This window comes from Microcaecilia unicolor, chromosome 7 (assembly GCF_901765095.1).
Source record: "Microcaecilia unicolor chromosome 7, aMicUni1.1, whole genome shotgun sequence".
Classification (NCBI taxonomy): Eukaryota; Metazoa; Chordata; class Amphibia; order Gymnophiona; family Siphonopidae; genus Microcaecilia; species Microcaecilia unicolor.
Genome location: NC_044037.1, coordinates 273,254,340 through 273,281,935, shown reverse-complemented (window position 1 = coordinate 273,281,935; position 27,596 = coordinate 273,254,340). Strand labels below are relative to the sequence as shown.

Sequence of the window (27,596 nt, the reverse complement as noted above, 5' to 3'; positions counted from 1 at the left end):
TCTGCAGATGATTACTCATAGTTTGACAAGTGGAGACTTTCCAACTGAATGGAAACAGGCTGCAATTCGACCTATTCTTTAAAAGCCTTCTCTAGATCCACTGACACCAGCCAGTTAACAGCCAGTCTCTAATCTTTGTTTCTTATCATAAGTATTAGAGAAAATTGTTTTTAAGCAATTTATCTCCCATGTTGATCTTCTCTGTTGGCAGACTTCGTATGCTTCGTAACCTTCTCTTTCCCACTGCCTTGCATACATTGGTCCAGGCTTTTATTATTTCATGACTGGACTTTTATAACTTTGTCTACGCAAGTATTACAAAACATCAATTACAGAGACTACAAATGCTCTAGAACAGAACTGCATGATATTTTAGTCAGGCTCGTAAGACAGATCACGTAACCGCACTTCTCCATGAATTACATTGGGTACCAGTGTCTTATTGATCCCACTTCAAAATCATTTGCCTACCTTTTAAAGCTTATCACTGAGGGACTCCGTCCTATCTTTATTCATTTATTATTCCTTATACCCCTCACCGGTCTCTTAGTTTATTGGATGCTCATCATCTTATTCTTCCTTCTCCAAAGTTGGCTCACTATGAATCCACTTGCAACTCTGCCTTCTTCTTTCTAGCAGCCAAATTATGGAATGCTCTTCCTCTTGTTCTGCGTACTGAAACTTCTTTCCCCCAGTTTAAAATGTTACTGAAGACATATTATTTCTAGTTGGCTTTTAATGTATCTCATTGATAAGAATATCAAGGGAGTCCCTGTGCCTTAGAGACCATAACATTTCACTTAGGGGGTCTTTTACAAAGCATCGGTAAGCCCAACACGGGCTTACCGAACGCTAAATCGGAACTACCGCTGGCTCAGCATATCCACTAATGGTAGTTCTGCCCAAGCACGCGCCATTTCCAGGGGAAAAAGATAACCCTGGAAATGGCTTTCGCGGCAGTTACCCGGCGGTAATCAGGCATCACCATGTGCTGCCCGGTTACCACAATGGTTGGTGGTAAGGGCTCCTCGCTGCATGGCCACGCAGTAAGAGTTCTCTTACTGCATAGCCATGTTTGTCTGGGGGCTTTTTTCCCCGCTGCGGTAAAAAGGGCCCTGGTGCGCAGGAAATCAGCCTCCACCGCTAGCGCAGGGCCATTTTTCTCACAGCTTGGTAAAAGGACTCCTTAGTCTTTTGATTTTACTGTTTTTAACTTTGAGTGTATGGCTTCTGTCCTATTTTAATTGGCATTCCTTTCTATCTTTTTATTTTTGATTATAAGAACCGCCTTGACCTGCTTTCAGAACTTGGTGATATAGCAAGTCTAATTAATAAACATAAACATAAAGCACAGTTGAACTGCTCTCCCTGTGTTTACTTCTTTTCATTGAGAAATATCTTAACTTTTCCATATAGATTTTCCTATCACTGAAAACAAAACTTCTATACTGCAATCCCTGGGCAAAGACTGAACAAATAAATACAGAAGCTACAAGCAGAGTTTAAAAAAGGGTTGGATGGTTTCCTAAAGGACAAGTCCATAAACTGCTAAACGGACTTGGAAAAATCCAAAATTCCAGGAATAACATGTATAGAATGTTTGTACGTTTGGGAAGCTTGCCAGGTGCCCTTGGCCTGGATTGGCCGCTGTCGTGGACAGGATGCTGGGCTCGATGGACCCTTGGTCTTTTCCCAGTATGGCATTACTTATGTACTTATGCTATGAATAATATAACAAGCTGATCATAGCCTCCATAGTAGAGGCTGTTTTTTAGGTAGTCATACAACTAAGAAATGTATCTGTAACTACACGGTGTCCAGAAAAAAACGGGACCCCATACATAGTTTCAAAATACTATGGCAATTGTTTAAATATTTAGTACGAGCTTTGAAAATACATTAGTATAATTATAATAATAATTTCTTTCTTAGTTAATTCATATGTGTTCAAAGTGTCCTCTTTCAACCCTGACACATTCTCAAGGTCCTTGACACCACTGAGCTGTTGGATCAATGAGTTCTGGGGTTTCATTAATTAACAGCTCAATTGTTTTGCGAGCTCAATGAACTGGAGCTCCATCCTGTTGAAAAATAAAGTACTCAGAAATGTCTCGAATTACAGGCAGAAGTTTCTGCTGCAGTAGGATATGTTGGGGTTACTTGGGAAAATGTTGGGGATCCCTTATTTTCTGGACACCATTCCTCTGATATTCAAAGCTATTTAACTGGTCAGAAACAGCCACTGACTGGTTAAATAGCATTTTGTCACCTAACAGCTAATATTCAGTATGAGATAGCTAGCTAGTTATCTGCGCTGAATATTGGCGGTTAGCACTGTAATATCATGGAATAACTGGCACTGACTGACTACGTTTAATGGCCAAATCAGACTGTCTAAATAGCAGTCCTATCTTTGATTGCTATAAACTTAACCGGCCAGCACTGAATATTGACGTGGAGGGGCATAATTGAACTGGGCGCCCATCTTTAAAGGCGTCCCGGTGAAGGGGCGGGGCATCCCGTATTATCAAAACAAGATGGGCTTCCATCTTTTGTTTCGATAATACGGTCGGGGATGGCCAAATCTCAACATTTAGGTCGACCATCTTGACATTTAAGTCGACCTTAGAGATGGCCGACCTCGGTTTTCACCAATAATGGAAACCGAGGACGGCCATCTAAAAAATGTACAAATCCAAGCCATTTGGTCGTGGGAGAAGCCAGCATTCGTAGTGCACTGGTCCCCTCTCACATGCCAGGACACCAACCGGGCACCCTAGGGGGCACTGCAGTGGACTTCACAAATTGATCCCAGGAACATAGCTCCCTTATCTTGGGTGCTAAGCCCCCCAAACCCCCCCCCCACCCACCCCCAAAAGCCACTACTCACAACTGTACAACACTACCATAACACTTAAAGGGTAACGGGGGGCACCTAGATGTGGGTACAGTGGGTTTTGGGTGGGTTTTGGAGGGCTCCCATTTACCACCACAAGTGTAACAAGTAGGGGGGGATTGGCCTGGGTCTGCCTCTCTGAAGTGCACTGCAGTACCCACTAAAAACTGTTCCAGGTACCTGCATACTGCTATGATGGAGCTGGGTATGACATAGAGGCTGAAAAAATGTTTTTTTAATTAGTTTTTTTGGGTGGGAGGGGGTTGGTGACCACTGAAGGAGTAAGGGGAGGTCATCCCCGATTCCCTCCGGTGGTCATCTGGTCAGTTCGGGCACCTTTTCGAGGCTTGCTCGTGAACAAAAAGGGACCAAGTAAAGCCGGCCAAATGCTCGTCAGGGACGCCCTTCTTTTTTCCATTATCGGCCGAGGATGCCCATCTCTTAACCACGCCCCCGTCCCACCTTCGGTACACTGCCGACACACCCCCTTGAACTTTGGTCATCCCTGCGATGGAAATCAGTTGAGGATGGCCAAAATCGGCTTTGAATTATGCCGATTTGGGCGCCCTTAGGAGAAGGCCGGCCATCTCCCGATTTGTGTCGGAAGATGGGCGCCCTTCTTCTTCGAAAATAAGCTGAATAGCTATTTAAGGGGTCCTTTTACTAAGTCGTAGTAAAAAGTGGCCAGCAGTAGTGTAGTTATATGTATTGGGCACACGCTGGGCCAGTTTTTACCGAATCTACAAAAAGTTTAGTTTTTTTTTTACTTGGACGGGAAAAGGGCCTGCATTAAAAATGAAACCAGCGCGCGCCCAAAACTGGCCTGAGCCCTTAACACCACCCATTGATCTAGTGGTAAAGGCTTGTGCACTACACGCGCAGTGACCGGTTCGCATGCAGCAAGTGCCAATTACTGCCGGAATCAGCGCGCATAGGAGGAAATAAATAAATAATTCATGCAGGCATTATGTGTGAGCGTCAAATTTGAAATTACCACCAGGAGGGCATATTAGACTGGCAGTAGTCTCATTTTGGCATGCGCTGCATGCACGTAGAGCCTACCGCAGCTTAGTAAAAGGGCATCTATGTTTGAGCCAGATAACAAAATCCCAGATATTCAATGCCAGTCACCAAAAATGGCCAGCATTGAATATCTGTGGTCAGCGCCGATCACGGCACTTCGGCGGGCTTCCTCCCTTGGGCTGAATATCGGCATTCGTGTGTATATCAGTTGTCAACTGTACATATCTTCTGATATGTGAGGTTGTGTGCTGGATCTTTGTGTTTTGTTTTTCATTTTCTCTTTTCTCATCATGCCATCAGATTGATCACTAGACACTGTTGTCTTTTTCTGTATGTAACTGTATTGGGCTTATTTGAGTTAAATTAACAAAAATCGACGTGATTCTATTAGGCTGTGTGACTAGGCAAGTTGTATTTCTGCAGTGTATCATGATAAACAATAAGATGTAATAGTCCTTTTTTAACCTTATGCTATCATTTTGTTAACAGCTATTTAACTTGGATCTCTACAGGGCCTGAACCTAAGTTTTGAACTCTACCCAATGTGGGCAAACAATCAATCCAATGTTAGAAAACGTGGAGGGGCATAATCGAATGGGCCACCCAAGTTTTCCTGAGGGCATCCTCGCAGGACATCCTCGGTAAGGGGCGAGGAAACCCGTATTATCGAAACAAGATGGGCGTCCATCTTTCATTTCGATAATATGGTCTGGGACACCCAAATCTTAACATTTAGGTTGACCTTAGAGATGGTCGTCCTTAGAGATGGTCGTCCCCGGTTTTCAGCGATAATGGAAACGGAGGACGCCCATCTCAGAAATACAAGCCATTTGGTCATGGGAGGAGCCAGTATTTGTAGTGCACTGGTCCCCCTCACAACCGGGCACCCTAGGGGGCACTGCAGTGGACTTCAGAAATTGCTCCCAGGTGCATAGCTGCCTTACCTTGGGTGCTGAGCCCACCCCAAAACTTCGAAAATCCACTACCCACAATTGTACAACACTACCATAGCCCTAAGGGGTGAAGGGGGCACCTAGATGTGGGTACAGTGGGTTTCTGGTGGGTTTTAAAGGGCTCACATTTACCACCACAAGTGTAACAGGTAGGGGGGATTGGAATGGGTCCGCCTGCCTGAAGTGCACTGCACCCACTAAAACTGCTCCAGGGACCTGCATACTGCTGTCAGGGAGCTGGGTATGACATTTGAGGCTGGCATAGAGGGTGGGAGGGGGTTAGTGACCACTGGGGAACTAAGGGGAGGTCATCCCCGATTCCCTCCGGTGGTCATCTGGTCAGTTCGGTCACCTTTTTGAGGCTTGGTCACAAGAAAAAATGGACCAAGTAAAGTCTGCCAAGTGCTCGTCAAGGATGCCCTTCTTTTTTCCATTATCGTCCAAGGACGCCCATGTGTTAAGCACGCCTCAGTCCCGCCTTCGCTATGCTTCCGACACGCCCCTTGGAACTTTGGTCATCCCCGTGACAGAAAGCAGTTGAGGACGCCCAAAATCAGCTTTTGATTATGCTGATTTGGGCGACCCTGGGAGAAGGACACCCATCTTCCGATTTGTGTCGAAAGATGGGCGCCCTTCTCTTTCGAAAATAAGCCTGTTAGTTTACTAATTTATTTTGCTTTTATAATGTTTCTTCACAGAAACAAACCAGTCAATATTTAGCCAGTGACAGTCAGCATTTTTTTTATACACTGACTGACGCCAGCTAAATTAAATCCAGATATTCAATACTGGGCCACATCCATGCACTAGCATTGAACATACGAGTCTCACAGGACATGAGCTGTCCACTGGAACTTATGAGTGTCCTGGCTGAATATCAGCTAGGACCCACATAAGGGGATCATTATTCCCCCTGCTGAGATTCTGAACTTCCCTCATGAACCCCCTCAACAAGAACCAACTCCCCAAACCCCACAGCAGAACCCCCTCCTGTCAACCCCTCAGGAACAGGTATCCCCTTCCCCAGCCACCTTAGCCCTCCCTCCCTTTGGGCCTACCTTAAGCTCCTTGGTGGTCTAGTGGGGTACACCAGACAAGATAAAGCCTCACTCGCTTCTGCCCCTAGTGGCTTTAGTTTATAGAATACTATGCGGTCCATTTACTAAGCTGCGGTAAGCACTAGTACATGCTTATCACAGTTTAAAAAGGCACCACCACAGGGCACTCGGATCCCGTGGTAGTTTAAGAATTGACACGCACTTCCCATGTGCTAAAATGTAGATTTTATTTTATAGTGCGGGGGGAGGGGAACATGCTTGGAGGTGGAGCATGAGGCATTGGCATGTGCTGCCCAACTAGCACAGAATTACCATGGGATCCCCTACCACGTACAAAATAGGTGTCAATAAGGGCTCCCACGTTAATGGTCATGCGCTAATTGAGAAATTAGTGTGCATCCATTAATGGAAAAAAATAACTTGTGGCCATCTTACAGCCATGCTAAAATTGGCCTCAGCATCTGGGAAACCCCTGCACTAAAACTAGCACAGGTCACTTTTTAGTGCAGCTTAGTATAAGGGTCCCTATATGTAATGTACATATCTTCTAAATCTATGGCTGGCGTAAGTGTGTATGCCCACCTACACATATCCATACCTGGTTATACTAGTATTCTATTACACTGACATCCAATAAGGGCCAGATTCAGTAAATGGCACCCACAGTTAGGTTTTGGAAAGATCATGGGCGTAGTTTGACTGTTTCATTTGGGGGGGGGGGGGGCAATGGGTGGGGCGTGGCACATTAGCATATTCATTTGCATACATACATCTTATACATATTAATTATGGTTATTCAAAACACACACAAGCCTAAAACACTGAATATGAAGCCATCATAGATATATATATGTGGGATACAAATGCAGCAAATATATATATATATTTTTTTGTTTGTTTTTTTACTTAAATAAGTCAGCGCCATAGGAATATTATGCCTCCTCTCACATTCACATAACACCAGTACATCTACTGGAAAACTAAACAGGCCAGATTAGTACATATTGATCCTTCATAGGCATTCAGTGCCAGCAGAATACCTGGTCTCTTCCACACACACACACAGAATGCAGATCAACCCTCACCAAATCTAGAATATGTAACTACAGACTAAAAACAGAAATATGTGGACACAAATGAAACTGAACTCCCAAGCAGCCAGACTTTCTACTCAATACACCAGAAAAACAGTAATGTGTTCCCTCATACTGTGCAAAATATAAAGACAGCAGATGTAAATTTCAAAACCTGACATTCTATATACATTACAAATTAAGGGTTTCATTGACTTAGGTGTGCTAATGGATTTAGCACACGGATAAGATGACCATTTTATATCTATGGGCTTCTTAGCAATTAGCACATGCTAATCATTAGCGTGTGCTGAATCTATTAGCGTACCTTAGTAGAGGGACCCCTAAGCATGGTATACTGTCCGAACCAGAAGAAGGTGGTTTAGGTTTTTGAAAGCTAACTGAAAGATGTATTCATTTAGTCCAATAGAAAACTATTACCTTATTTCCACTTTGCATTGTTTGTAATATGCTAGTTTTTAAATTAAAAATATTTTTTCTACCTGTGTGGTCTGGTCGTTTAATGTTTCTAATTGTGTTGATTCCAGTCTCTGGTTTCTGCTAACTCTCTTGCCAGGATTTCCTTTTCCATCTGTCATTTCTCTCTCTCCTGTCTTCTTCACTTTCTTCATTACATTCATATCCAGCATTCATCTTTTTCTTCCAGTTTCTTCCATTTATTTTTCTGCCTTTCTGTCCAGATTTCATTATTACTAAACAGCCTTCAATTTCCCTCTTGTTACTGCATCTACCTAAAAGTTTCCATCTCTTTCCCTCACCTCTGCGCCCTTCCACATATTCCCCTGACTTTCACTAACTGTCCTCTTCTTCTTCCATCCTCTCTCCCCCTATTCCATCCTGTTTCTTTCCATCCCCTTCCCCCTTCTATCCAGTCTCCCCCCCCTCTCCCTCTTCGCAGCATTTCCCATTTCTCTTATTCCTTTCCATCGTGTTCTCTTCCTCCTTCCATTCAGCATCTCCCCCTCTCTATCATTCCTTTCCATCCAGCATCTCCCCTTCATCCCTCCATTGACCATCTCCACCTCACCCCTCCATCGAGCATCTTCCCTTTCTCTCTCTCCCTTTTGTAGCATCTCCCATCTCTCTCATTCCTTTCCATCCAGTGTCTCCACTCCCCCTTACCTCCAGCCATCTCTCATCTCTCTCATTCCTTTTCATCCAGTATCTCCCCCCTCTCTCTATCCTCCTTCCATTGCCTCCCCCTTTTATTCACTGTCTCCCCCTCTCTATCCTCGTCACTTCACTGTCTCTCCAGGCTTTCCCCATTCCATCCAGTGTCTCTCCCTTCCATGTAGAATGTCCTCCCTCATTCCCCTTCCCTGATGCAGCCATCCAGGATCTCATCTCCCCTACCTCACCTGTCCTCTCGCTCACTCTGTCTAGCTCCCCACCCCACCCAACAAGGTTAGGGACATAGGAACCAAACTACTCCTCCTGGTTGCTGCTGTGGCAGCCTGGAGGAACCAGCTTCTGTGCTTTACCCTGCCCTTCCCTTCACTCCATCCCACACCGCGACACTGCTACAAAACAAAATAAAAACATGTGCGGGGCCGTGCTCCTGTGCGCGCCGCTGCCAGCTTCCCTCCTTTCTGTGCTTTACCCTGCCCTTCCCTGCCTCTCGCTCACTCCAACCTACACCCGACGCGACGCTGCTACAAAACAAAATGAAAACGTGCGCGGGGCCATGCTCCTGCGCGCGCCGCTGCCGGCTTCCCTCCTTTCTCCGGAAACATAAACTTACATTAAGGCCAGGGTTGCCAGGTGGAAAAATTTTTTCCCACTCAATCCAGCCTAAAAACAGCCCAAAACCCGCCCAAACTCAAACCCCGCCCCTGACACCCCCACCCCCGCGTCTTCACCCCGCCCCCGCCGTCATCAACCCCGCCCCCGCCGTCATCGGCCCCGCCTCCCCCATCACCGGCCCCGCCTCCCCCGTCATCAGCCCCGCCCAAAACATCACTAACCCCTCCCCCGCGGCCAAAAAAACCGCCCGAAAACCACGGAAAAGAAAAAAAAGAAGCCCAAAAAACCGCGACCCGCCGCGGGCAAAAATTCCCCATGGCGGGTAGCGGAAAACCGCCCAATTGGGCGGTAAAACTGCCCACCTGGCAACACTGATTAAGGCGGGTGAGGGAGAAAGAAGGAGGGAAGCCGGCAGTGGCGCGCGCAGACGGAGTATGACCCTGCGCACGTCTTCATTCCGTTTTGCCAAGGAGGAAGGAGGGGGAGGAAGTGAGTGAGAGGCAGGGAAGAGCACGGAAGATCGCGGTTCCTACAGGCTGCTATAGCAGCGGCCGGGAAAAGAGAAGCTTCAAGGTAGTGGTGGGTTATGTGTATCCAATGAAGTTTCAGTATGGTCATCTCGTTTGGGGGGGCATTGCCCCCCCTCGCCACCCCCCCCAAACTACGCCCATGGGAAAGATCCATGATAGTATTCAGCAAAGGGTGCTTGGAGTGGATTTCATAACTATGGGCACTTAATCCTTGGCAGTAGGTCACGCAAATGATGGAATTCTATAACATTGCATTTAACTTCTAGGAATGTCCCCTGATCTGTCCATGCCCCTCCCATGACTACACCACTTTTGAGTTGTGAGCTAGAAAATGTAGGCACGGATGTTATAGAATAGCACCTAGGTCAGATGTGATTGCAAACCTAGAATGTTGTGTCAACTATCGATTGATGATACCTCATTAATTAATTAATTTGCACCTGTCTCTGACATTGGTGCCCAAATTTGTGTGCCCAATGCTAGGCAACCCATACAGAATCTGGGGGTAGGTGCCTGCTTTGCTTTATAGAATGGGCTCCAAAGAGTCACTTAAATATAGATGACCCTTGATAGACTTGCCCCCCACATGACCTGCAATTGACCAATAACTGAAACATTTCAGTTGGCATCAGGTACAATTTGGCCTGGGGTGTTAATAAACTGATTTACTACTAGAAGAGGTAACATTTCATCGTATAAAAGTACTTTTTTATCACTGTTAGCAAAAATATTTGCTCGTGGAGTGGATAAAATTAGAAACACAGGATGAAAGTTAAAAACCTTACATTAATCAAATGCAATTTACTAGGGCAGCCTTTGCATGGTCTTCAAAAGAATACTTTTTTTTTTTTAACTTCCAGCTTCTCAAAGAAAATATTAACTAGATTCTGCTAAATTGTCCCTTTGCAGCTATTTCTTCCTAGAGCCAACACTATTATATGACATCATCCATCTTTAGATACCTAGCGTAGGATGGCCTATACATTCTCTTCCATTTTATGTCCCCGTTTTCAAAAGATACATGTCTTTAAATGAGTTTTTCTGCAAAGTGCTTGTTCTATAATTTCAAATGGGCAAAACAAGAGTGAAGTTGGGATATGCTGCATCTGGAGAAGGATGGAACATGTCGGATGTATTTCTGTGGTTATTTTATAGCGCCGTGCACATAATGTGAATTCAGCTCTGACCTGGGGAACCTTTTTTTTTATAAACTGTACAAAAAGTCATAAATGTCTCAGATATGAATGCTCCTTTACTGAAGAAAATAAAACAAAGAAAGTAATTCTAAACATTACAAAAATATATACAATTAACAAAACATAAAGAAGCAAAACAAAACCTAATATGGGAAATTTTCATTTTTAACATAAAAATTCATATACATCAAAAGTACTGTTGAAGTACTCTGCCCTCCTGTTCACTATGCCGCGCTAGCAGTTGGCGGTGTGGCAATGCCAACAGCTAATTCACTTTGAATGGGCTGTGTCAGCATTGCTGTGTGGCTTCGTAAATGGGAAGGGGGGGGGAGTAAAAGTTACCATGGGACCCTTTTACAGAGTGGTGTTAAGCCCAACGCGGGCTTATCGCTCACTCTTTTGAGACTACTGCCCTTATCACCACCGCATGGCCATGTGTGCCTGGGGTCTTTTTACCTGTTGCGGTAAAAAGGGCCCTGGCGCATGGGAAATATGGTCCCTGCTTAGTGCTACCTGCGCTTCGTAAAAGGGCCCCAATGTGTTAACAGGCTTAGCACAGAAGGTTCCTTATACCAAGCTGTAGATAGATAGATAGATAGATAGATAGATAGATAGATAGATAGATAGATAGATATGGATACGGAGAGGGCTTTTTTGAGGGGGTACTTGGGGGTACTGAGTACCGGCACCTTTTCTATTATCTGGTAAAATTGACTCATGGTCCTCAAGTTTTAATGAAAGAGCTCAGGCTCTACACACCAATTGTTCGATTCTGTGACTGGTTGCAGGAGGCCTGGCTATTGTGGGGTGGGTCCCTCAGTGATCACCACACCCCTGAAAGGTGGCCTGGCATTTAAGTACCGGCACCTTTTTTGCTAGAAAAATCACACTGGATACGGATATAGCTATTGGTAATCAGTATTTTTGTAGTGCACAAGTATATTTTTGTAAGTTGCTTTGCATTTTGCCATATTGTTATTTTTATATCTATAATAAATAATATATTTCCATTTTGGCATTATTCCTTTCATTGGTACAGCCTGACAGCAGAGCTTATGGCTACATAAGAGGTACTATCATATTCCTAGTAAACGAGCCCTACCCCACCCCATCGAAAAAGTACCTTCCAAATAACTGTTATCAAAAAGAAATATGACTCACCACTAAGCCCTGAAGAGCTTATATTAGAGGCTGTAGGGGTCTTTTACGAAGCAGCGGGAAGCCCAACACAGGCCTACTGCTCGCTAATCTGGAACTACCACCGGTAGTATTTTTATAGCACCGGTGTTTACTCAGCAGTAATTGAGCAATGCCGCACACTGCCTGGTTACCACCTGGTTAGAACAGGAGCCCTTACCGCCACCTCAATGGCAGGGGCGTATCCAGACTTTGGCGGGAGGGGGTCCAGAGCCTGAGGTGAGGGGGCACATTTTAGCACCCCCCTCCCCGCCATATTTGACTTCCCCATCGCAACCACCACCTTTGACCGCCCCCAGCGCCAACCATTTCGACCCCCACTTCCTCCCGCCTCCGTCGGGTACCTTTGCATGCGGAGGGTCGCCAACCCCTGCCAGCCGAAGTCCTCTTCTCCGGCGCGGCTGCGTTGCAGATTTGCAAAGGCAGGCTTTTGTTTCTGTGAGTCTGACGTCCTGCACATATGTGCAGGATATCAGACTCACAGAAACAGATGCCTGCCCTTGCAGATCAGCAACGTGGCCGCGCCGGACTTCGGCTGGCAGGGTTGGGGACCCCCGCCAGCAAAGGTACCCAATGGTGGGGGAGGTTTGGCAGGGGGAGGGGGTCAAAGGGGTTGGTGGCGGGGGGACAAGGCCAAATCTATGGGGGCCCATGCCCCCACGTAGCTACGCCCCTGCTCAATGGGTGGCGGTAAGTGCTCCCGTACGAAATAGCTACACGGCAAGTGATTCACTTGCTGCATGGCCATTTCTTTAAAATGGCCATGAGTGGAGGAGTGGCCTAGTGGTTAGGGTGGTGGACTTTGGTCCTGAGGAACTGAGTTCAATTCCCACTTCAAGCACAGGCAGCTCCTTGTGACTCTGGGCAAGTCACTTAACCCTCCATTACCCCATGTAAGCCACATTGAGCCTGCCATGAGTGGGAAAGTGCAGGGTACAAATGTAACAAAAAAAAAAAGACAACCTTTTACCCAATGCAGCAAAAGGGTGCCTCAGCATGCACTGATGCCAGCACAGGCCCCCTTTTACCCCAGCTTGGTAAAAGGACCCCTGTGATAGCAATACCAAAAAGCAGCTTTGGCACAGAAAATATCTCTTTAGCAATATTCCCTGTTTCTAAGACCTTCTGCTGAAAATCCAATTTCTTGGCCCGATGCATTTGCTCAATATATCTATTGGCCTATTTCTTCCAAACTTCTTATAAATAGAATTTAATCTTTTTAACCATTGCAACTCTGTTCACCTGATCTGCCTTTTCATATTACAGTACAAAATACCGTTGTATTGTATATGAATGATGTATCTTGAAACCTTTCTTTCCCCATTGACTCACAATAAAATTATTATTATTATTAGCATTTGTATAGCGCTACCAGACGCATGCAGCGCTGAACACCTGACATAAAGAGACAGACCCTGCTCAATAGAGCTTACAATCTAAAAATAATAAAGACAAGACAATAAGGGGAGGGCAGTACTGGGTGAGAAGGAACAAGGGGGAGGCAAATGAGTAATGGCTAGGAGCCAAAAGCAGCAGTGAAAAGGTGGGTTTTCAGCATTGATTTGAAAACAGGTAGCGATGGAGCTAGACGTACAGGCTCAGGAAGTTTATTCCAGGCATAAGGAGCTGCGAGAGGGTTTGGCGACCCCCGCCAGCAAACAAGGTACCTGATGCGGCAGCGGGGCGGGGGGCAGGCGGCGGCAGGGGGGGGGTCAAATATAAAGGGGGCCAGGGCGTAATATGTGGGGGCCCATGCCCCTGTGGCCCCACGTAGCTACGCCCCTGTTGTACACATAGACACAATATGGGTGGGCCATGGGCATTCCTCACAGTTACACACTAACCACTGGATTCTATATATCATGCCTAACGTTCCGCACCAAAATCCAAGTGTATTCTGTAATAATGCTAGTAACTTAATTGGCTTAACAAGCCAATCAGCATTTTTAACAGCACTTAAACAATAATGAACACAAATTGTCAATAATTAGAATTTACATACATAACTAAATAAGTAAACTCTGTAATGCATAGCACCTAAATTCTAATACACAAAGCCAAAAAGGGGCATGGTTATAGGCGTTTCAAAATTTATGTACACTGTTATAGAATATGCCCCTCTGTGCCTAAATCTACATGCCAGTAATTTCACACCCCGCCCCCTTTTACACCCCACCCCGCCCCCTGTCACATTTCCCCTCTCCCCTGTCACACACCCCGTCACCCCCCTCCCCTTACCTTACTACTGCCCTGGTGGTCTAGTGACCTCTTCGGGGCAGGAAAGAGCCCCCTCTTTCCTGCCTGGAGCGCTGCCCTGCATGTATCCTTCCTGTTCGTGATCTTGGCGCCGATTCAAAATGGCCGCTGAGAGTTGAAGTCTCGCTGAGATCACGAACAGGAAGGATGCATGCAGGGCAGCGCTCCGGGCAGGAAAGAAGGGGCTCTTTCCTGCCCCGAAGGCGGATGAGGTCACTAGATCACCAGGGCAGTAGTAAGTAAGGGGAGGGGAGGCTAGCAATCTGCCCGTTTGTCCAGAAATCTGGACAAACTGGCAGATTGGCAAAACCCGCCCGGACATGTTCTCAAAAGAGGACATGTCCGGGTAAATCCGGACATATGGTAACCCTAGCACAAACATCAGTATAGCAGTACCATGCTTTACTACCCCTCCCCCCTTTTAGAAAGCTGTGTGGCTTTGTAAAAGTGGGGGAGGGAGAGTGTGATATATTTTAATACTAGCACTGTGTATCATATGGGGTATGAGCCACAAGAAACAAGTCGCAACAGCATTCTTCACGTTTGAATTCTATTTTCAGAAATTAGGGTAATGATTATGACCTTATTTTAAAAACAGGGGCACATCAAAGATGTTTAATTAAAGGTCATTTAGCTAGATATACAGGGTCCCTTTTAGGAAGCTGCGGCAAAAGGGGGCCTGCACTGGTGTTGGTGCGTCTTTTTCACATGTGCCGAGGCCCCCTTTTACCGCAGCAAGTAAAAGGGAAGTCTCTCTTTCCTGCAGGAAATGGCTGTGCAGGTACACTCCGGCGGACTTGATGGCACGCTAGGAGTAGGAAGTACCGCCGGGCTGCTGTGGTAGCCCGGTGGTGCTTCCTGTTTAGCAAGTGGTAAGCCCACATTGGGCTTACTGCCGCTTCGTAAAAGGAGCCCACAAATAGGCTTGGTTTTCAGGACATTTCCAATTAATATTCATTGGATGTATTTGCATATGCAGGGTCTATGATCATGGCTCATTTGCATACCTTGGCTATCTTGGAAATCAACATTGGTAACCTCTAAGACATGAGAACCCCAGTGTAATATGTTATAACAGAGAAGAAATATTCAGCAATCCAATTCTACTGTGTTCATCTGTCAACTGTTTCTATCGTATTGACAGACTCAGCTTATTTCTTCTGTATCTTTCAATCATTTAGACTTAATGGAACACACATTGCTGTATTTTTGTGCTTCTGGTCTCAAAGCATTCAAGTAAACTGGGCTGTTGGCATCAGTAGACCATGCATTTTCCTTTTTTGTTTTTTTTTTCCAAGGGGAAAAAAAACAATCTACCAAAAGTAAAAATGTTTACCTGTTTGACATCATATGCAAGAAGAACAAATCTTAAATCTGGTGAGACTGAATGTCTTGATGCTTTGAAGGTCACCTGAAAAAAATGAAACAATGTTGTAAAATAGATATGGTAATCAAATGACTAGCATGTAAGAACACCATCCTTGTGTTCACCAACCCACTCTAGGAAGTGCACAGTGCTTCTCTATATATATTTGTTACATTTGTATCCCACATTTTCCCACCAATTTGCAGGCTCAATGTGGCTTACATAGTACAGTTAACGGCGTTAGCCGATTCCGGCCTGAACAAATACAAGGTATGAACGAATACAGGTGAGATTGTAGTAGAATGAGGTACATGTATGTTAGATACATTTTGGGGGGGGGGGGGGGGGGGGAATAGAGAGGAAGAGTTAGGATGTGTCATTACGATCTTTGGTTACGTTGTGTCGCAGGTATCCAGGTATTTTTTATGTTGGGTCGATGGGGTATGCTTTTCTGAACAGGTGTTTTTAGTACTTTCTGGAACTTTAGGTGGTCGAGTGTAGTTTTTACTGCCTTTGGCAGTGCATTCCATAGTTGTGCGCTTGAGTAGGAAAAGCTGGATGCATAGGTGGATTTGTATTTGAGTCCTTTACTACTTGGGTAGTGGAGGTGTAGGTATGATCGTGCTGATTTTGTGGTGTTTCTGGTTGGCAGGTCGATGAGATCTGTCATGTATCCCGGTACCTCGCCGTAAATAATTTTATGAATAGTCATGCAGATTTTGAAAGTGATACGTTCTTTGATTGGTAGCCAATGCAGTTTTTCTCGGAGTGGTTTGGTGCTATCAAATGTGTTTTTCAAAATATGAGCCTAGCTGCTGTGCTTTGGGCAGCAACCCGCATAGATTCCATTGCAGTAGTCTGCGTGGCTTAGTATCATTGATTGTATCAGGTTGTGAAATATTTCTCTCGGGAAGAATGGTTTCACGTGTTTGAGTTTCCACATTGAGAAAAACGTAAATATATATAGAAGGTGATTTTAGAAGAGTTACATATTTACTTACAGATGCCAGTTCAGTGGCAGCCCTACCATTAGGCCACCTGAGGCGGGGGCGTCAGGCAGCACTCTTCTGAGGCAGCATCACCCCCTGCCCTTCCTTTCCCAACCCCCTTCCCCAAACTTACCTTTACTTTTCTTGTTTTTTACAAGGTAGCGGTGACAGTGGCTGCAGCAATTCTCATAGACTGCCCTTTCTTCGGTTTCTGGTCCTTTCTCTCTATTGTAGCCCACCTCTCTGATGTAACTTCCTGTTTCCTCAAAGGTGGGCCACAGTGGCAGTAGAGAGAAGTGGCCGGGACTGACGGCGAGGCAGCCTATGGGAATAGCTCAATGAAGTCTGGGGTTTCATTAATTATATTCCGCCTGAACCGATATACTCATATCACCCCTCTCCTCAGGTCACTTCACTGGCTTCCGATCAGATACCGAATACAGTTCAAGCTTCTCCTTCTTACCTACAAATGCACTCAATCTGCAGCCCCTCATTACCTCTCTACCCTCATTTCCCCTTACGTTCCCACCCGTAACCTCCGCTCATAGGACAAATCCCTCCTCTCAGTACCCTTCTCCACCACCGCCAACTCCAGGCTCTGCTCATTCTGCCTCGCCTCATCCTATGCTTGGAATAAACCTCCTGAGCCCTTACGTCAAGCCCCCTCCCTACCCATCTTCAAATCTTTGCTCAAAGCTCACCTCTTCAATGTTGCTTTCGGCACCTAACCTTTATACCTTTCAGGAAATCTAGACTGCCCAATTTGACTGCCCCTATTTGACTGACTGTACATTTGTCCTTTAGATTGTAAGCTCCTTGAGCAGGGACTGTCCTATGTTAAATTGTACAGCGCTGCCTAACCCTAGTAGCGCTTTAGAAATGTCAAGTAGTAGTAGTAGTAGTATTAATTAAGAGCTCAACTGTTTTGTGAGCTTGATGTGCTGGAACTCCATCCTGTTGAAAAATAAAATACTCGAATTTGAGACAGATATTTCTGCTGCAGTAGGACTTTGGAGTTCCAGACCCTGTGTACATATTGCTCCCCTTCATCCTTGAGCTTCACAATGCCACTTTTGCACTTTTTACCATCACTTACATATCTAAAAATGTCATCCCCCAATTTTGCCTAATTGGCTGTTTTTTTTCTTCCATTTGCAGCTTTGATTACCTGACTACCCAGTTTTCTTAGCTTTTCCTGGTATTTTCATCTGTCTTCCTTTTTCTGCATTCTTGTAGTTCATGAAGGCTATCTTCTTTTCCTTTCCTTTCAGCTACTACTTTTGTGAACCAAAGTGACCTTGTTTCGTTCTTACTGTTATTACTTTTTTATGATTCAAGGTTGTTGTCCTTAAAATAGCTTCTTGCAGTTTTGCTCACTACTTCTCCTGGCTGTTCCCATCCAGCTAACTACCCCTTGAGGTATTCCACCATCTTGACAGAGTTAGTTATTTTGAAGTCTAGAACCTTCAGTTTTGAATAAACCCTCTCCATGTGTTTTTTTTTTTAATATTCAACAACATTACCCAGTGATCACTGGATGCCAAATGGCCACCCACTATAATATCAGAAAACATTCTCCCCATTCTTAAGCACCAGGTCTACTTTGACCCTCTCCACTACCATCTGTTGGAACAGCTTGCCCTGTGGAGAATCCAAGATCTCCTTACTTCTAGATGACCCCATTGCAGGGATGTCACAATCACCCTCTAACATATTGAAATCACCTATTAGTAGCACTTCCCCAGTTATAGCTATTGAATGTCTTCAACTACATCTCTGTCAATTTCTTTTGCCTGTGAAGGAGGCCTATATATCATGCTATTCCCCTCTTTCCAAATTAAGCCACAGTGCTTTTTCCTTCTTGCAATTCTGTCATTTTAACATATAATACCACTCCTTTGCCCTTTTTTGCCACTCTGTCTTTCCTGAATAGATTGTAGCCTGGAATAACTACAACCCAGTCATGGTTCTCCATGAACCACATCTCTGTGACCTCCACTAAATCCATGTCAGTGGTCACAGAGACACGGTTCACTGGATTACCTGGTAAGGCTTGACGGGTCTGTCTTTGCTGTATCTGAGAGGGAAGAAGTATCTTCAGTGTCAGTAAGAATTTCTGTACCATCCCCCTGATTCTATGTAGGTTGCTCAAAGTTTGGCACCCAAATTTGGGCACAGAGCCCAGCTGCACGCATACAATAACTAGTCAATTGGTGCTAACAACCAAATAGTGGCATTCATTGGAGTTCATTGGACTTATGTGCACATCTAACATGTTATTCATTAACACACTCAACCAAATTATCTTGCATGCAACCCAACAGGGGCCGTGGCAATGGGAGGAGCATGGGTGAGTTAGAGGCATTCCAAACATTTGGGCACAGTGTCACAGAATACCGGGGCTATGTGCCCAACTTGTGCATCAGGATTTACAGCAGGTTTCAGCAGGTGCAAGTCCTTGTACGTAAAGTTGGGCACAGGAATCGGCTCTAAGCGCTATCCTACAAAGGGCGCACAGCCTGGAGATCGCTTTATAGAACAGTGCTTAGCACTGATTTTTCCCAGTGCCTAAGTCTAAGCACAAATACAGAATTTACCCCTATATCCTGAAAGGCCTGCAGTTTTCACATTGGAGAAAATATTGAAGCTTACAGAATCTCTCGGTCAAGCTTTGTCTTTGCATCTGGCACAGACCAGTGAGCAGATTGTTTCTATAAAATTGAAGGTAGAGAGGCATGAGTCTCAATTGCTGGTTCTTTAAGAATATGAGATGTTGGAAGCAGGTATGGACAAAACAGATAGGTTGGGAAATTCCACAGTCAAGGAATATGCTAATTTACTTATTGAAGTTGAAAATCTTAATGTTGTCCATCGTAGAAATTTGTGCATGATAAATTTTCCTCGGATTCCTGGGGTCTCTCCACTTGATATGCTCAAGTTCTGTTTGACTGAGATTTTTCATGTGCCACATACACGTAAGGAGGTTTTTTAAGCCGATGATAAATATCTAATCCCTAGAAATGACCGAGTATTTGGCAAACGGGATTGAATTGGTACCGTAAGGGATATCTATTAACCTTGGTACTTTGAGGCTTTTTCCTCCATTCATTGATCATTTAAGATTGATCACTCACCAATACATTATACATCTCTTCATACTCAACAGTGGAGTTGTTATTTTAGTACTATATTTGTTAGGGTATCTCCACCACCACGAGATTGTGATTTTCCAGCTTAGTCAATGTCACCTATATCTAGGCTGTATACCTTCCACTATTTAAAAAGAAAGCTGCCAATGAGGACCAAAATGTTGTTTCTCCTAAAGATAATTTGGATCTTGGTCCCTTTTTTGAGGCATCTAAGAAAAAAAGCTGTAATTCCTTCTACTCTGCTAGTGACTCTAGCATTGGATCCTGTCCGAGATTTGTTCTTTCTTCGACTGAGAATTTTTCCAGATGCTGCCAAAGCGACTCAAAAGTGCCACAAGCAGTTTCTGTTTATGCTTGATTTTATTGCTTTTTTTTAGCTCTTGGGACATTATTTTTATTGAAATTATCTTGTAACTGTGTTGATGTCTGAGAACCTGGGGACCACAAAAACAAATGGGGTTCACACTTTCCACAAGGACAGAACACAACAAAAAGAGAGTGGAAAAGAACCAGGTCCAAGAAATCAGTCCGAACACCAGGATAAGATGCTCCAAACACAACTTTATTTGGACCCTACATGGTCCGTGTTTCAGCTTTAGAAAGCCTTCCTCAGAGGTCAATCGATGAATGCTCAGCTATATATCGATTGATGATGGAGCGCATTAATATCTATCACTTGGTAAAAATGTGTGTGACATCCAACCGGAACAGCTGCTGTAGTGGGTGGGTGGGCTGCTGTAGTAGCTCGGCGGTACTTCCTGTATAGCAAGCAGTAAGCCCGCATTGGGCTTACTGCCGCTTAATAAAAGGAGCCCTAAGTGTATTCTGTAACATGGTGCGCGTAAATTCTATGTCGCATAGTTGAAAAGGGGGCGTGGCCATGGGTGGGGCATCCACTCTGCTCCTAATTTAGGTGTCAGAATTTACACCAAGTAAAGCACGGCACAAATAGCCGTGATTAAATTTACTTGTCTGGAGAGGCACTCTGGTTATTCTATACACCGCTTGGATATTTAAGCCTATTCTATAAAATTTAGACGTACTTTAGAGAATACGCCTAGGCGTACTTTTTTCCACGTGTATTTTCAAGTACCATATATAGAATGTAACCCTTAATGCACACATGCAAAAACTATCGCAATGCTTTTTTTGCATCCCTCATTAGACCATTTTTGCAGCATTAGGTGCACTTTAGTGCCTAACATCACATCACAGCTTAATAAAAGAATCCTTAAGATACTGCTCTATTACATTACTCTTTTATTCTGTTAGGACTTATTGGTACCAACAGCTTTATATCTATACATTTTAGCTTTTTGCATACCACCTAGCTTCATTTTCCACATTGTTGTGGACACCTTGAAACTCCTAGGCGTAACAATTGATCGCAATCTAAATCTAGATAGCCACGTGAATAATGTTATAAAGAAAATGTTCTATGTAATGTGGAGGCTTAGAAGAGTGAAACATTTTTTTCCCAAGGGAGAGATTCCGTAACCTAGTGCAATCTTTAGTACTGAGTCATCTGGACTACTGTAATTCCTTATATGCAGGATGCAAGATTCAAACCATCAAGAGACTTTAGACTGCCCAGAACACAGCAGCCAGATTGATTTTTGGAAAGGTGAAATACGAAAGTGCTGGACCCCTTAGAGAAAAATTGCATTGGCTTCCTCTGAAAGACCAAATTGCATTCAAGATATGCACCTTAGTTCCAGGGGCGTAGCCAGACTTCCGTGGGAGGGGGGTCCAAAGCCCGAGGGGAGGGGGCACATTTTAGCCCTCCCCCGGCGCTGCCCCCACACCGCCATTGCCACCCCCACGTCTTTTCTGACCCCCCTCCCGCCGCGAACCCTCCCCCGCCGCCTACCTTCACTTTTGCTGGCGGGGGACCCCACTCCCCGCCAGCCGACGTCCTCTCCGTCCTGCTCCTGCTCTTGTTGCATGCATTGCTGACGTCCTGCACGTTGTACGTGCAGGACGTCAGCTATGCATGCAACAGCAGGAGCAGGACGGAGAGGACATCGGCTGGCGGGGAGTGGGGTCCCCTGCCAGCAAAAGTGAAGGTAGGCGGGGGCGGGTTCGCTGGGAGGGGGGTCCAGGCTGGAATCTACGGGGGCCCAAGCCCCCTCAGGCCCCACGTAGCTACGCCACTGCTTAGTTCATAAAATCATTTATGGAGACGCCCCTTCCTATATGTCAAATCTGATTGATCTACCAGTGAGAAATAACAAAGGTTCATCACGCACTTGCTTAAATCTCTATTATCCCAACTGCAAACAAATTAAATTCAAATCAATACATGCATCCAGCTTCTCATATATCTGTACACAACTATGGAATGAATTACCAACCTTCTGGAAATCACTGAAGACCTATCTGTTCAAAAAAGCGTACAAAAAAGATCCCCCATAAAATACCGACACATAAACTTCACCAGATACAAGTTTAATGGAACCGTTCAAATCTGTTTATTCTAACTTACACCCTAATTACTGAACATTATATTTTATCCTGTTATCTTTATGTTACCCTGTTTCCCCGAAAGTAAGACCTAGTAGAGGTTTTCCTGAATTGGTAGATATAAGGCCTCCCCCGAAAGTAAGACCTAGCAAATTTTTGTTTGAAAGCAGGGCTGTCGAGACCCGGACAAGGCCGCCCCCGGGACACCCCCCCATCCAAGGTCACCGGGCCCCCCCTCCGTCGCTCCCGGAACTAACCTTAAACGCCTCCTTTCACCTTCGCGGCAAGCAGCAGCAGGGCAGACCTCTCCTTCCTTCCGTGCCCCGCCCTCGAGGATGTTACGTCAGGCGAGGGCGGGACATGGAAGGAAGGAATGGCCTGCCCTGCTGCTGCTTGCTGCGAAGGTGAAAGGAGGCGTTTAAGGTTAGTTCCGGGAGCGACGGAGGGCGGGCAGGCCAACCCCGATCCAACCCCGATGTTTCCCCGAAAAATAAGACAGCCCCTGAAAATAAGACCTAGCGCATTTTTGGGGGCAAAAATTAATATAAGACAGTGTCTTATTTTCGGGGAAACACGGTATGTTCTATCTAGTTACCCACTTCTCATTATACACAATTTTCTTATGCACCATAACTGCAACAAGGCTGAAATTATAATTCCGTTATAATGATTGCCATAATATTCTCATGCACCTTATTTGTTATCTATATTCAGATTTCCTTATCCCATTAATGTGATTGTAGTTGTATTATATTGTAAGCCACATTGAGACTGCAAATAGGTGGGAAAATGTGGGATATAAATGCAGCAAATAAATAAACAAACAAAAAAAATAAATAATGTTTTTCAAGTTAAATTTAGCTATTATAAAATTGTACAAGGTTAAATTTGTGTAAAAAGCAGGCACACTGGGGTAAATTTGTGTGATAGTATGTATGTGTTATTAGGGATCGTCTTGAGAATCTATCTTATGAAGGTACAGAGCCCAGCCTTTCTGTACAGAAAATTAAATAATCTATATGCTTTAAACTAATGCATGAATGATGGCCCACAATCCTTTGGCTTCCGATAGCGATTGAATGCATCATATTTTCCTGAAATCAGATTTTACAGGCTATCCCTACAGGATATGCATATTCATTAGGGATATTTAAAAAAAAAAATCAGTTTCTGAATCCAAGGATGGAGGCACCCCAGTCCCGTTTTACATCATTAGGGAACAATCCTAAAATGTTGTTGTATTTAATATCAAAAGATAATGCTCCAGGCAGAACTAAAAGAGAGTCTTTCCAGAGCACCTGCAATCAGATGGCATGTATATGTATAAGGCATTACTTATCTCATTTTACACAATCAGCTGGCATTTCTTAGACTCTGTTCATATTCCCTGCCGTTATTCAGCTTATTATCAAAAATTATAGGTTTCAGTGTATATTGTAGCAGAGCCAAGAGGTTGGAGAAGCAGCATGAGAGAGTAACACAAGATTTACGGGCAGTTTTAACTCCAATGATAGAAGGAGGAGCAGGCAATAGCCTTTTAAACCCAGGAAATTCAGGAACCAATCCCGAAGCCCAGTGACTCAGTAGTTTGCTGGGAGAGGGTGTAGCAAATGAATTTCCCTGGGAGTACAGTTTAAATTAGAACCTAGCAGGCAAGAAGGATAGAATTTTCCTTTCTCCATCAGACTGCACCTGAAGGATCCTGAGGAGGTTATAGACTGTTCTCAACTGACAGGAAAGATGAAGAGACGGAGTTATTGGAACAAGATACAGTAGAACACTCTGAAGCTGATGAGAGAAAGCTCTATGGTAGAGCTGTCTCACCATGTAGCTACTGTAAAATTAACAATGAAAAAATTCCACCCTATAAAGTAAGCAATGTGCATGCAAATTACTGAGGTGTTAAAATCTGCAGTGACTCACACACTGACAGGAATGGGGACCTTAAAAAAATGCCAGCAAAAACCCTGTATAATAACTCCCGGTCCAACCAACTGACTTGACTCCTCCTCCCATTCCACCCGACATGCTGATTTCTAAATTGGCCCACTGATAATGACCCCCGCTCCACAAAATACCTGGTAGTCTAGTGGCCCACTTCCCTCCTCTGACTTGATCTGACTCCCCCTTCCCTCCAAGAACAACAACAAGAAAAAAATCCCTGGTGTCTAGGTTACGCTCCCAGCCGCATCCCCCCCCCCCCCCAAGTGTACCTGAGATATAATTCTATTTGCTCCTGCCTCTGGTGTGGCCATGTTGAAAATGGCAGCACCTGACCCCCACTTGGTATATCCTGGGATGCATCGAGCATGATCAGTCTGCCATATAAGGGAATTTTGACAATATTTAGTAGAATGAACATTGCTGCCTTGGACCCCTGGGAAAATGTATTGCAGTGTGTGCATTTTAAAAGCCCCCCCCCCTTTTTTTTTGTATTATGAGACAATAAGTAATGGTCTCGTCATTTAATGTGGTGTGCAGTCAAGCTTATCGTGTGAGTTAATACCTGTACTCAACTGCTTTCTGTATTGTTTGGCCAATAACCTGAACACTAACCCACAGCATTTGAAAGATTTAGTTCACAGCAGCTTTTTTTTGTTGTTGTTACATTTGTACCCTGCACTTTCCCACTCATGGCAGGCTCTATGCAGTGGGCAATGGAGGGTTAAGTGATTTGCCCAGAGTCACAAGGAGCAGCCTGTGCCAGGAATTGAACTCAGTTCCTCAGGACCAAAGTCCACCACCCTAACCACTAGGCCAAATACCACTTGGCCCCTCTATTAGTCCTATGGAAAGTGGACATACAGGGAGGTTATGTAACACTGAGTAGTGAAAGCAGCAGCAGGTACTGGAGAGAAGAGACAAGGTTGAAACCCTCCAAACTTGTGCACTAGCTTTTCCAGAGAGTGCCACTGGGCATTTGTAAATGCCAGGGATTGTTGCTAATGATTGTGAGCCAAAGCCCAGTAATAAAACAAACAAACAAACAAAACCTCTTATGGACTTTATGAATTAGAGATTTATGCATCTAAACCAGGGGCTCGGGAAGGAAGGCTGTTGTAGCTATAAAGTGTCAAAAAACAAGCCAAAGGCTCAAAACGCGGACACAAAAATATGGGTAAGAGGTTGACTGCACATTGAATCCAATCTGATATGTGTCATAACATCAATGATCCTATGTGATGGAGGGCTCTCAGAGTCTTCACACACCCATAAACGAGATCTTACTCATATGTTCATTAGTCTCGAGGAGTGGTTGAGCATCTCAATCATAGAGCCTCTCCGTGGTTTTTTTTTTATTTTTTATTTATACACTTCCTTCTCAAAAACCACAACAGTGCTCTTATGAACAAAATGAAATATCAAATGTGCACGTCAAACTCATACCCCTAGTTCCACTCACCCTCATTAAAAACTTTTAAGTATTGTCTCTATAATGATCTTGTACTCAAAAAATACTAGACATTATACGTTATCTTTTTACTTAGAACTGTGCGCTGGGATTTTTCTTTTTCCAAATTTTGCTTCCTACAATAGCTGCTATTCTCTTGTGAAATCTTAACACAAAGGCTAAGTAGCGTCTCTGTCCGCAGGTCATCAAGAGTCCAACTCTGCAGGGTTTCGTCAATAAACTTCCTCAGGAACTCAAAATGATCTCCGAATATCAAACCTTGGAGCAAAAAATCAGCACCTCTATCTTCTCAGCTATAAAGTGGACATTACTCTCTCTCTCTCTCTCTGAAGGGTGGACTGGAAGGGATAAAAGAATATTCCTGTGGAAACTCCTGTTTTCTGTGGAAATGAACTATTTGCCTAAAAGCAGGCTGCACATGAGGCCAATTCAGAAAAGAACAGCAGTGGAAAGAACTGGCTGTTCATGTATTGGTCCTGTGTGGTCAAGTGAAAGAAAAGGGAAGGGAATATTTCTAACAATCTTAAGAGACCTGGAAGGCCATATGTTTTGTTTCATTTATGTACTTGAGAGAAGGCAGGTACAAGTATTTGATCTCCATCATCTTCAAATACTTCAAAACATTGCAGTCAAACTTATCAAAAGGGCAAAAAAATTGAATCATGTGACTCTGTTGCTTAAAAGTGAACATTGGCTTCCAATATCGCTTAGGATTACATTTAAGATTTTAGTTTTGGTCTATAAGATTCAACTTTCAGGACTTCCCCTCATTTTATCTTGTTTACTTATGTGTTATTCCCCATGAAGGGCACTAAGATCATTTCAACAAAATTTAGTGTAGTTGGTCCCACAAATCTGAATAAACTTTCCAACTACATTATATATGTCTTAAGTTCCTTCTTAAATTTTGGGAATATTCGTATGGAGTTGGGAAGTTTATTCAAAGTTGTGAGACCCACTACACTAAAAATAATGCCAGATTTTGTCTTGGAAGGATATACCAAAGGATATTTTTGAGATATATATCCAAAGAAAGATCATTTTTTTAAAGTTCCTTCTTAACTCCCTCTCTCTTTCTGGGGACCTTTTACAAAGACACGCTAAAATGTGGTCTGCGCTACTTTTAGTGCATGATTTTCCCACGTGCTCAGGCCACCTCTTAGTGTGTTTGCATAAATGCCGAAATTTTGTTTACCACATTAATAGACAGGCGTTAAGTTCCAAATTAGCTTTTGACCATTTACCATGTGTCCTCCTATTTACTCCGTGGTATTTGGGCAGCATGTTGCAATATGGCCACCCTGCCAATTACTGCTAGGAACGCGAAAAATTACAAGAGGACATTACGAGATTGGGAGACTGGGCGTCTAAATGGCAGATGACGTTTAATGTGAGCAAGTGCAAAGTGATGCATGTGGGAAACAGGAACCCGAATTATAGCTACGTCATGCAAGGTCCCACGTTAGGAGTCACGGACCAAGAAAGGGATCTAGGTTTCGTCGTTGATGATACGTTGAAACCTTCTACTCAGTGTGCTGCGGTGGCTAAGAAAACAAATAGAATGTTAAGTATTATTAGGAAAGGAATGAGGACGCTATAATGCCTTTGTTTCGCTCCATAGTTCGACCGCACCTTAAATATTGTGTTCAATTCTGGTCACCGCATCTCAAAAAAGATATAGTGGAATTAGAAAAGATGCAGAGAAGGGTGATGAAAATGATAAAGGGGATGGGACGACTTCCCTATGAGGAAAGGCTAAAGTGGCTAGGGCTCTTCAGCTTGGAGAAAAGGCGGCTGAGGGGAGATATGATAGAGGTCTATAAAATAATGAGTGGAGTTGAGTGGGTAGATGTGAAGCGTCTGTTCACGCTTTCCAAAAATACTAGGACTAGGGGGCATGCGATGAAGCTACAATGTAGTAAATTTAAAATGAATCGGAGAAAATGTTTCTTCACTCAACGTGTAATTAAACTCTGGAATTCATTGCCAGAGAATGTGGTAAAGGCGGTTAGCTTAGCGGAGTTTAAAAAAGGTTTGGCCAGCTTCCTAAAGGAAAAGTCCATAGACCGTTATTAAATGGACTGGGGAAAATCCACTATTTCTGGGATAAGCACTATAAAATGTTTTGTACATTTTTGGGATCTTGCCAGGTATTTGTGACCTGGATTGGCCACTGTTGGAAACAGGATACTGGGCTCGATGGACCTTTGGTCTTCCCCAGTATGGCAATACTTATGTACTTATGTAGAAAAAGAGAAAATGATTTTCTAC

The 27,596-nt window shown here is 44.1% G+C and overlaps 1 protein-coding gene across 1 annotated transcript in view; it reads right to left on the bottom strand.

Annotated features, from left to right (window-relative positions):
• Nucleotides 1-27,596, bottom strand: part of DPP10 (dipeptidyl peptidase like 10) — a 744,229-nt gene that overhangs the window by 344,673 nt on the left and 371,960 nt on the right. Inside the window, 1 exon segment of the mRNA XM_030210103.1 lies at nucleotides 15,283-15,357. Within this exon segment, the coding sequence (XP_030065963.1) occupies nucleotides 15,283-15,357 (75 nt within the window).